The 11,730-nt window shown below is 43.0% G+C and overlaps 1 protein-coding gene across 1 annotated transcript; it reads right to left on the bottom strand.

The window, feature by feature from the left end:
* Window positions 1-337: 337 nt before the first annotated feature.
* On the bottom strand, window positions 338-9,226 carry abcb9 (ATP-binding cassette, sub-family B (MDR/TAP), member 9). The gene is made up of 12 exons (XM_054601052.1): window positions 9,096-9,226; window positions 7,504-8,198; window positions 6,615-6,729; window positions 5,702-5,832; window positions 5,383-5,588; window positions 5,108-5,305; window positions 4,894-5,022; window positions 4,616-4,804; window positions 2,675-2,848; window positions 2,279-2,438; window positions 1,257-1,393; window positions 338-1,158 (listed from the first exon to the last, which is right to left on the bottom strand). Exons 1-12 carry the CDS (start codon window positions 9,149-9,151, stop codon window positions 805-807), a joined length of 2,544 nt encoding a protein of 847 aa, XP_054457027.1. The 5' UTR covers window positions 9,152-9,226; the 3' UTR covers window positions 338-804.
* Between the last annotated feature and the right edge of the window lie 2,504 nt (window positions 9,227-11,730).

Genomic DNA, 11,730 nt, shown 5'->3' with positions numbered 1-11,730 from the left:
TAACTATAATAAACAACTTGTCTTTAAATTGAAGTCCTCACCTCACACGTAGCTTCTGATAAAAGACTTACTTAATCTGCATCACGCAGGGACAAAACAAGAAATGCCAGTAGTGTAATAATATAGAGCTTGTTGGACTGCCTTTAGGTAATGTGCGCGCGGTTGCGGCCATTCACGTTTACATCGACTGATATCTAATTGGGGGCGTTTACGAGGAGACATTTAATGCAGCATTTGGTATTGTTTCAACATGTTTGTTACAATAAAGGCCAACATGCAGATTATTTACATATAGGTTTTATTTACAGTGATCTATACAATTACATAATTTAGTCGTTAATTAATATATCCCCATGACAATCATATATCTTTGTAGTGAATTAAATATAACAGACAACGGCACCGGTCTTTTCTTTGAAGTCATTAGAGCGCTCACTTGTTGAATTACCATTGATGTAATTGAACATCCTTGAGAAGACCTAAGTAAAACAATAATTTATTTGTCTGGATGGTAATGACGTATTAAAAGAACAAACACAACCTTAGTACATCAACAGCAACATATTGCCCATTATAAAAGCTGATATATCACTTAGTGATAGTGGACATTCATTAATTTATTCCTCGTGGCAAAGCCAATCCTCTGTGATATGTTTTCACACATTCATTTCTGAGGCGAGTGTTTTGAGTGTTCTGTAGTGTAAATTTAGTTTGAGGACCCACAGTACATAAGCAATTCATACACAAGAATCCCAGAGAAGCTACAAAATGATCATACCCCCATGAACATCCAGCAGTCCATTCTCACTCCCAGTTCACTCCCAGTTCACTCTCAGTAGCGCATATCGCAGTCTGGCTCGCCACCACCGCCGCCGCTGCTGCTGCTTTGTCTCCTCCGCTGCCGCCCCCGCCGGTCTTCTGGCTGTCTCCTTCTGCCGGATTGAGGACCTCCGCCCCCGTCTCGATGCCCAGGACCTGCCTCTGCACCAGCTTGTAGTAGAGCCCCCCGCTGGCCATCAGCTGAGCGTGAGACCCCTGCTCGGCAACGCGGCCCCTGTCTATCACCACGATGTTGTCTGCCTTCTCCACCGTGCTGAGCCGATGGGCGATCACCAGCACCGTGTGCTCCCGCATGATGTCGTTCAGAGCCGTCTGGACCTGCAGCAGAGAGACGGCGAGCGGTTAACAAAGTGGTCCCTGAGACAGATCAAAGTTCACCAGCGCAACCTTTTTTTTTTTTTTTTTTTTAAACTTACGACGTGTTCGCTCTCCGCATCCAGGGCGCTGGTGGCCTCGTCCAGGATGAGAACTCGAGGCTTGCGGATCAGAGCTCTAGCGATGGCCACCCGTTGTTTCTGCCCCCCAGACAACTGGGTGCCTTTCTCTCCAACACCTGGAGAACGATATGGAGCGACAACACAGCTGCATGACTTCATCTTAATGAGGCATTTACTTTTTATAAAACAATAACATGTAGGTACCCATAGGGCTTTTCAATACAAAGTCATATTTGAGATGTTACTGGGGACTAGATCTGGCTAAGCATTAAAGTGAAGACCAGTGCAGGAAGCTATTATGAGGGCAATAGATTACAATCAAATCCTAAATAGTATTTGAATAAGGCAAATATTGTCAGCAGTGTTGGAGATACAGCCCCTTATTGACAATTGAGACCCCCTGAAAGCCTTATCAGCTACATTTTGGGGTGTCTCTGGAAAACATTCACGTGCACACATATGAATACACAAAATATTGTCTTGGTGTTTCCTATTGGGGTCTAATGTTTTGAGCGGGGCTGCGTGCGGAGCGATCATTTGCGATTAACCGAAAACGGATTATGCCGTCTCCCCCTCAATCGCTTCCTGTAGCCTACATGAAACTATCACGACATGAGATATGTCGTAATAGTTTCATACTTCCCCCTTCCTATCATAGACTGTACATAAGAAGTGGACTTAGTCATTGTGACTTCACCCATACATGTTAAACTAGAGACTGAGACCATAAACTCATGTTTACAATGTTGACTGAGAGAAGTAGAGTCATGTTCTCATATTATTGGAACCAGAAGAGCCTCCCCCTGCTGGTCAGTAGAGAGAATTTAAGTTTTAAGACACCCCATCAACTTCACTTCCAGAACTGGAGGTTTTCAATTGTTCCCAATGAGGAGGAAGCGCATTGGACCGCTTGGACAAAAAGCCCTGCACCCAGTGTCTTTTTTCCGAGCGCTCCTTTTTTTTTAGCAACAATACTGGCAATAGCCTCTAATAATGATTACTTGTGTCGTAGCCTGTAGGTAGGGCGGTGATAAAATCGTGAGCATTAGCCTTGGTGGCAGCCTGCACCACAGCCTCCATAGGGATGTCAGTCAGGCCGTAGGTGATGTTCTCCTCCACCGTCCGGGCAAACAGCACAGGCTCTTGGCCCACAAGGCCTATCTGCAGAAGCAGAGTAACAAACGGATGGTTTTATTTGTGAAAGACAAAATAGCACTCGACTAAAGTTAGAAATCCCTAGAGAACCCCAACCCATATGTTAGGAGTCCATAGGCTAAGTTGAAATGTGAGTGAGAGACAGACTAGCACATTATTAGTTTTGGTCTTTTCATTTGTTTGATCTGTTGACATTAAGTCTTATCAAATTAAAAAGACATGTATCAATCATACTCACTGACCTTGGAGTGGAGATAGTCGTGGCGGAATGCGTGAATGGGCTTTCCATCTAGGAGCACCTGGCCTTTCTGGGGCAGGTAGAAGTTTTCCAGCAGACTCACACAGGAGCTCTTCCCGCTGCCTGAAGGTCCCACGAGGGCGGTGACCTCCCCGGGCCGCAGAGTGAACGACACTCCCTGCAAAACACATCCATTCGTGCTTGGTTAAAGGCCATAGGACAACTAATATATATGGCGTTATCAATTGCTGACATTGTTTGTATATAGAGTGATTTTATAACCCTCAAATATGAATATGATCACCTACATATACAGTAATAAAATATAAAAATAAATCTCCCAAAATTGCATTCCTGACATGTTATAAAACCTTGTATAGTAGCTTTAAGACAAGGATACTTTAAAGGGACAGAATCAAAAATACATGTTATTCCTCTTACCCATAGTGCTATTCATTAATCTAGATTATTTGAGTGTAAATTGTCTCGTTTTGGAGATATCCGTCCACCATATGGGCACTCGGCTTGTGGTTCTGAAAGCGCCCAAAAAAATAAATAAAAAAAACTCAACAGCAACATCTCTAATCAGATATCATGACCCGGTAACTCATGATGATCCACAGACCTTGATATAAGCAGTTTCATGTGGGGACTACTTTCTTTCTACCGAACCACCCCCGCCAACTGTTTCATCGAGCAGAAAGAAGCTAATGGATGCTTCTGGCTTCCGTAGCACCACTGAGCTAACGTTAAGCCAAGGAGGACATCATTTATGTTTACTACACCCCTCGCTGTCGCCAAACCCCCAAGAGGACATCGGACCTTGAAGCCAATGTTATGAAAGCCAAACGGGGGGGTTACAAATTCCAGGGTTTTGTCGCGTGATGCTATTGGGCCCAAAAATACTTTCCCCCATAAACTTACATTGGTAAGTCAGTTTTTGAGGTAAATCAGCTTCCTAATACGAGCACTTGACAGCACTTATTTAGATCATTAGTTGGGTTTTTTTTGCAACCAATGAACGGAAGTTACCATATTTGTCATACGGAGGAGTGATTTAAAAATACTGTATACGGCTCTGGTAGCGACCTGTCAATCATGGTAAGCCCGCCCTAAAGCATACAATGCTTTATGGTCTATGTGACTCTAAATGGACCATAATTTACTAAATGAACATCATGCTGTATTGAAGAAGACTTGAAACTAGAGATTGAGACCATAAACTCATGTTTACAATGTTTACTGAGGGAATAAATCAAGAGAGAAGTAGAGTCATTTTCTCATAGACTTCTATACAATCAGACTTCTTTCTGCAACCAGAGGAGTCTCTCCCTGTTGGTCAGTAGAGAGAATGCAAGAGTTAAGACACTTCTGCATTTGCTTCAGTCGGCAGAAACGGAGGTGGCCGACTGGTTTACGTGAATGAAAACGAGGATGGCAGGCGGGGTTTAAGGAAACTCTAGTGCGATGGCTCACAACAAGGTCAGATGATTATCTTGAGTAACCGGGTCACGATTTCTGGAACCAATCGCGCTGTTGAGTCTTCAAATGTATTTTTGGGGGGGCTTTGATCACTGCAAGCCCAGTGTCATATAGTCCCATCATACTGGAGAAGCCGGACATCTCCACAGCCTATATCTCCAGATCTAGGCACCTCAGAACAAAACAATCTAGATAGATAAACAGCACTAAAGGTGAGAGGAAAATGTATTTTTTTTTCATTTGGGGGGACTGTCCCTTTAATGCAGCATTGAAATAAATGGTTCTTACTAATTTAGCAAACACATGCAACATATCAGTCTGACCCTGGTGTAATTTAATACTGATCTGAGTGAATTAAAAACACTTGACCCCGCTTGGAGCCAAACTGATCAGTTTTGAATAGCGTGAGGAGTTACACAGAGTTTATCAACGTGTGGCCGCAGCACGATCCTTCAGAACAAACCTTTAGGATATCAATGTCGGGGCGCGTCGGGTAGGCGAATGTGATGTCTTTAAACTCAACCACACCAGCGCAGGCGTCCGGAGCCTCTGTGCCGTCTGCCGGGTGTTTGGGTTCCCGGTCCAGGTACTCGAAAACTTTCTCGGCAGCCCCGACTCCCTGCATGAGGCCCGTGTACACCGATGCAATGCTCTGTAACATGAAACCGCACACGCCTTCGGTTAAGGGGGATTTTTGGCTTCATACACACATGAAAGAAATTAATAAAATTGATGGAATACCTCCAGACATTCTCCCAGTTCGAGCACGTATATGAAAAAAGATATCAAAGCACCTCCACTCATCTGACCGGTCACTACAAGATGGCCGCCGTAGTAGAGGATGGCAACCTCTAAAGCAAGCTCTGAGATCTGAAAAAATACATATACATATGAATAAATCAATAATATTTTACAGATTTAGAGCTTTACGTCTCCGTCCACAGCCGATACCTACAGAACTGCACCACATGTAGCCGGCGTAGGCCAGGGCTTGTTTTTTGTTGAGCTGGAACATGGCCAAGAGCTTTCCGTAGTAGGAGTCGGCCTCCCCGCCCTCGTTGCCGAAGCTCCGCACTGTCCTCATGGCCGAAATGGTCTCCTCCGCCACTTTGTTGGCCTCCGCGAGGACAGTTTGCACCTCTTTGGTCAATTTCTGAAAAAAAAAAAATCAAACCTTAAATTTGATTTCATCTGCAAATGAAACGCAGACATTAAAAAAAACATCCTCACCTTGTAGTAATCGCCATAAAATTTGGAGACGAAGCCTATGAAAGGGAAGCCCATGAAGGCCACTAGCGTGAGCTTCCAGGACATCCCCAGCATGAAGATGGAGAAGCCAGCGCCCTTGATGACGCTCCGCAGGAAGATGTTGATATTCACGGAGATGAGGTCGCTCACCTGGGTGGTGTCAGCCGACAGGCGTGAAATGATGTCACCTGCAGGGTGATGAGGGCAGGTAACAACATTAAAAGGAGCCCTTTAGTTGGAGAAGCCCCTGCCCAAATATACAAATGGATGAATGGATGGATGTATAGTGTTCCTATATCACCTGTATGGTTTTCATCGTAAAAGGCAATTTCCTGCCTCATCAGAGTTCTGAAGAGATGGTTCCTGAGCCGCAGGTTCAGTTTGGCGAATGTCAGGGTGAAGACCCCTCCGCGTACCCCCATTGCGAGTGAACTGAGGAGAGGGTGAAGGTGTTTTAATGCATTTGAGTCCGGTTTGGCGAGCAGCTTCGCCAAGTGTCATAACATATCGTCACGCTCTCTTTCCTGCCCGAAGATGGAGAAAATGCTAAAGCAATTCTAATTACCAATACAATAAATAAAAATGCACGCAATGCTCTACATCATAAGTAGGACTCTTAAGATAGCAGGTTTTTACTACACTATTACCGCTGCCAAAATAATTCAATATCAATAACAAATTTTTTTTAATATAATAATAATAATGCTATCAGTCAGCTTTTTTTGGACAATTTGTCTCTTTTTTGTGTGCAAATGGCTTACACATAAAATGCAAGTGTAGGGAGGTGGAGAGTCTGTGACCGTGACTGTATATATCAAATTGTTTAAAGGGCCGGTGTGTAGAATTTGGCGCCATCTAGCAACAAGACTGCACATTGCAACAAACTGAATGAGCCAGTGCTTGGTTTTGTCCGTTCTGGGCTACCATAGTAACATAGCGGTGCAACATGGCGGACTTTGTAAAGAGGACTCCCTCTCTATGTAGACATAAATGGCTAATTCTAAAAGTTTGCAAAAACACAACAATTCTTGTTTCCAGGTGATAATTCACTGCAGTACACATTAATATTATATTCCATTTCTGCCAATAGATCCCCCAAAAATGCTGCACACTGGACCTTTAAGAGGCGCTGGTTTATTGACACAGTATTATCAAATGTGTGTTACTAACATGATATCAATATTTCATTTATAAAACTACCTTTGGATACTCACCTTGCTAAGGCCAGCACTGACAGCGTGATCACAGGCTTAGCGAAGTACTCCATGCTCTGGTGAACCACGATGCCGTCTATTGCTTTCCCATAGTAGTACGGTATGAAGGCCTCACCTGCAGGGCAAAAGACAGAGGGGCCGGAATAAAATGTTAGGGCCACACACACACACACACACACACACACACACACACACACACACACACACACACACACACACACACACACACACACACACACACACACACACACACACACACACACACACACACACACACACACACACACACACACACACACACACACACACACACGTGTTTTTGAGACAGCAGTTTTTTCATACATCAATCAAAAATCAAGGGGCTTCTTTACAACTTAGACAATATTAACCTCAGAAACTCAATACAGTTAGGTTAAGAGGAAGGGTGAAACAAGAAGTCACTTGAACAACTATTTCCCATGGGCTCCGGAAGAATATCCCTTACATTGACATTTTAATTCTATTTTCTGACATCATTTATCATTTATTCATTCATTGAGAAAATAAATCAGCAGACTAATAATAACAAAAGATATTGTTAAAAGGCTCATAATTTATTCTGTGAGTCGAGGGTGAGGTGACATTCTATGGAGCAACAAAATAAGGGGTTGAGCAGGTGAATGCTTTTATTTTGACATAGAAGTTTAACCACAGAGTTGCTACTTGAAGGGCAAGGGTTAATAGGTGTTATGTAATCTGGAATGAGTAATACATTCAAGACTTATGGACCCAGTACTCAGCTGCCAAGACGCTGTTGAGCTATTGCATGTGGGTGTTGCAATTCTTAGTAACAGACGACATTAACCCCTTTGATTGGACGGGTTTATACTACTGCGTCAAGGTCACTCACACACGGCAGAGATGAGGAGGAAGAGGACGGCTACGGACAGCAGCCCACCATCCTTCCTGCAGTAGTTCAGCAGACGTCCCAGTGTCGCCCCAGAGCTGGTCTTCTCCTGGCTTCCCTCCTCCACCTCATCCTTCATCTTTTTCCTCCTCCTCTCACAGCCCACCTCCTGCTCCTCCTCGCCAGCAGCCCCCACCAGCTTTTCAGTGTCCTCACAGTCCCCCTCTCCTCCTCCTTTTCCTCCAACACTGCTGCTACCGTCGGGACTCCTGTTGGACTCCTTCCCCAGCAGTCTCCAGAGTGGCAACACGCCCAGAGAGGAGGCGCAGGTCCAACATATTAGGCTCAGGGACCAGGGCTGGTGGGTGGGAGGCTCCAGCTCAGTCAGCAACAGCAGCTTGGCCAGGGTGTAGGTGATAAGGATCAGGGAGATGAAGACGACAAGGGTGGAGAGTCTCCCGACCCTCGGCGGGCCGTCATGTCTATTCCAGGAGACCCCTATGGAGGCTCCTAGCAGGAGGGCAGCCCTGAGCAGCACGATCCCCCAGAGGTCCAACGTCGACTGGATGATGATGAAGTTCAGGACATCCTCTTTGAATATCCTCAAGTGTGATCCGTGTGTGTACAGGACAGTGGTGACAATCAAGTCCAGCAGGACATACAGCACAGTGCAGCTCACAGCTACTTTGACACCCATGCTAATAATCAGGACAGAGTTACAAACAAAGTTAACATATGAAGTATTAGCATTCAACTAGTCCAGGTAATAGCAGACTCTACTTAAAGTGGACACACAATGATTAATACTGCAAAAAATATTATATGACATTGTAAGATCACCCGGAAGAAGCTGAAATGATGCCATCAAATTATGGTTATTATGAATTTACACTTTCTTTTATTTTGAAGGATCTACTTCCGGTTTTCTGTGGCTCGTGGGGGGGCAAAAACGATGTTTTCCGACAATAACAAGTTAAATGGATGATGTCACCACGATGTCAATGATTATTCAGTAAGGTTGCAACGTCAGTTCAACAAAATGTCCCACTACATCGTTAGCTAGCTACCTAGCTAAGTAAGTAACCGTTAGCTAACTACTAGCAAACGGTGAGTTGCGTTGCGTCCGGTTACAAACGCGCCCATGGTCTCAGATCCCTTAATGTCCAGCCAGGTGTCCAAGTGGACATTTAATCACTTTAGTCTCTCTCTATTCACTATAAAATACACAGCAACGTATGTTTGCCCCCCTACGAGACGGGGTCGTCTAAAACTGCGTCAAGTTAGGTTTGACAGAAGGGAACCGGCATCGGAGTCAAGAAGTGGACACCGGTATCAAAGATCGTCTATGCAACAGAGGATTAATAATAAATTGCTGTTACGTATATCCGTATTAAATGAAATTACAAAGTTGCTCGTGGCATAATGGAATTCAGTGGCATTAAAAAAGAGAAACCCCTCTTGGCCTCACATTTCTAGCCAGCGTCCCGACGTAGACTTAACGTTTCACACTCATTCTATAATTTTGAATTCCGTGTCCCTTCGGTGAACTTGTAATTGTAATCTGTGTATATAGTAATTGAGCATATTAAAAGTACCTTGCCGGTGACTCTCGGTTCCAGGACTCATTCAAACTGCCAAACGTATCTCCCATACATTAAGAGACGCAATCCGAAGAGGTAAAATGAGGCAGATGGATACATCTTTTTTTTTACCTCTCTGACCTCAGTTGTTGCGGAAGAGAACGTGTGCAGCCCCTCCCACCAGATATTTTAGTGAGTGTTCAAGAGCTGCTGGTCAAGAACACAAAATATGTTGAAAAATGGTTCGTCCCCAGTATGAGAGGAAAGTTATATATTACAACGGTGATATTGTTATACTATTGGGGCTAAATGATAGTTTGCCACTATAAACTCATAACAGGACACTAAAAATAGTATTTTAAGTTCCTACTGGAGCAATGGAGATTAATAGCTTTAATACCAATTGATTAAAGGTGAAAGTGGATTATTCAATAAACTACACAGTTGTAGTTCATAGTATTTGTGCAAGTTAACTTAGAAGTACGCAGTCCAAAAGTACAAAGTTCATAAGTTACTTATGGAAGAAAAGTTTTTTTTCCCACATCAAAGTTTTACAGAAAAAGGTTTATTCTTATTCTCCTCGCTAAATATAGTTGTGTAACCTTTATTAAGCTACATATTTTAAATCAAGTTTTACGACATAATGAGACTTTCTTGACATTCAAAACATTTTAAATTGGCAAACATCATATGGGCAATTCATGGCACAATTCAAACAGGATAAAACAAATTTGTCTATTCATACCGTGGATATATTTTCCGAAAAAAGATTTCATGGTGGTACACGAAAAGGGGCGGGACTTCAACCTTGTCTTTAGAATAAAATTGCTTCCTGTTCACACTGTACTTCTTAAAAAGGTTAACAATTACAATTTTTGTTCCACAAAATGCACCACTGTCTTATTCCAAGCTACGGTAAGTAAACCAGATGGACTACGAAGTGTAGTATTACAACAACAGGTTTCAAGATTAGGTATGCTGTTTATCCCAAATTCCCACCCTACCTATGTATTCAATTCAATTCAATTCAATTCAATTCAATTCAATTCAATTCAATTCAATTCAATTCAATTCAGTTTATTTTGTATAGCCCAGAATCACAAATTACAAATTTGCCTCAGAGGGCTTTACAATCTGTATACATGCGACATCCTCTGTCCCGGAACCCTCACATCGGCACAGGAAAAACTCCCCTAAAAAACCCTTTAACAGGGAGAAAAAAGGAAGAAACCTATGGGAGAGAGACAGAGGAGGGATACTGCATACTTGGACAGAATGCAATAGATGTCATGTCTACAGAATGAACAGCATAACAGAGATACAACACATTCAATGTCTATGACATAAATTATTCATATAATAAGAGTAGTAAGCAGAGTAACGAAGGAAAAAGAGCCGGTGTGTAGACTACTTATAATAACAGCAGCAATTATTATAGTAGAATTATAATTATGAAATAGGGAATAGTAATAGTAATGTGACTAATAATAATAATCAAAGTAGCAGTGGGTGTCAGCCGGGTCACAGCAGGAGGCACGACCACGGTCCAGGTACCACAACGATTCATGGAAACCTGCGAAGCGAGAAAGCACAAAGACTCCAGTGTAGAAGCAAAGTTAATAAGCGTAATGGTACAAGGAATAATAATAATAATGTGACTAATAATGATAGTGGTAGTAGCAGTGGGTGTCAGCAGGGCCTCAGCAGGTGGCACGATGACAGTCCAAATATAACCCCGAACCTGCGAGGCAAGAAAGCATAAGGACTCCAGGGAAGAAGCAAAATCAGTAATGTGCATAAATAGGAGATGAATACATAAAGATGGAGGGAGAGAAAAGGAGGGAGAAGCTCAGTGTATCCTAGGTAGTACCCCGGCTGTCGAGGCATATAGCAGCATATCTAGGGGCTGGACCAAGGCGAACCTGAGCCAGCCCTAACTATAAGCGCTATCAAAAAGGAAGGTCTTAAGCCTGCTCTTAAAAGTGGTGAGTGTGTCTGCCCCCCGGACCGAAACTGGAACCTGGTTCCACAGAAGAGGAGCCTGATAACTGAAGGCTCTGGCTCCCATCCTACTTTTATATACTCTAGGAACCACAAGTAACCCTGCATTGATTGAGCGCAGCTCTCTAGTTGGGTAATATGGAACTATAAGTTCCTTAAGATAAGACGGTGCCTGGCCAGTTAGAGCTTTGTAGGTGAGTAGAATCATTTTAAATTATATTCTTGATTTAACAGGGAGCCAGTGCAGAGAAGCTAGTACTGGAGTAATATGATCTCTTTTCTTAGTTTTTGTTAGAACACGTGCTGCAGCATTCTGGATCAACTGTAGAGATTTAAGAGACTTATTAGAGCAGCCTGATAATAAGGAGTTACAGTAATCTAGTCTAGAGGTAACAAATGCATGAACTAGTTTTTCTGCATCGCTTTGAGACAGGATTTGCCTGATTTTCGAAATGTTACGTAAATGAAAAAAGGCTGTCCTTGAGATCTGTTTTATATGAGAGTTAAAAGACTTGAAATTCTGTTTGTTGATTCATCTGCAGTAGTATCTACTAATAATTTGATTTCTCAACTGTTTAAGCACTTTCGAGGCACGAGGCCTGGTTACAAATTGAATTGTTGTCTTCAAAGGGTTTGATGCTGGATAGCT

This window comes from Anoplopoma fimbria, chromosome 7 (assembly GCF_027596085.1).
Source record: "Anoplopoma fimbria isolate UVic2021 breed Golden Eagle Sablefish chromosome 7, Afim_UVic_2022, whole genome shotgun sequence".
NCBI lineage: Eukaryota > Metazoa > Chordata > Actinopteri > Perciformes > Anoplopomatidae > Anoplopoma > Anoplopoma fimbria.
The sequence above is the reverse complement of the archived record's forward strand: the minus strand, read 5'-3'. Positions and strand labels throughout refer to the sequence as shown.

What these genes read in the sequence shown, in the direction of transcription:
- abcb9 (XM_054601052.1), bottom strand. Translation starts at nt 9,151, where the DNA reads ATGGGAGATACGTTTGGCAGTTTGAATGAGTCCTGGAACCGAGAGTCA. An exon ending in CCTCCTCATCTCTGCCGTGT is followed by an intron (nt 6,730 to 7,503) that starts GTGAGTGACCTT and finishes TTTGCCCTGCAG; the next exon opens with GTGAGGCCTTCATACCGTAC. An exon ending in TCAGTGCTGGCCTTAGCAAG is followed by an intron (nt 5,833 to 6,614) that starts GTGAGTATCCAA and finishes CCCTCTCCTCAG; the next exon opens with TTCACTCGCAATGGGGGTAC.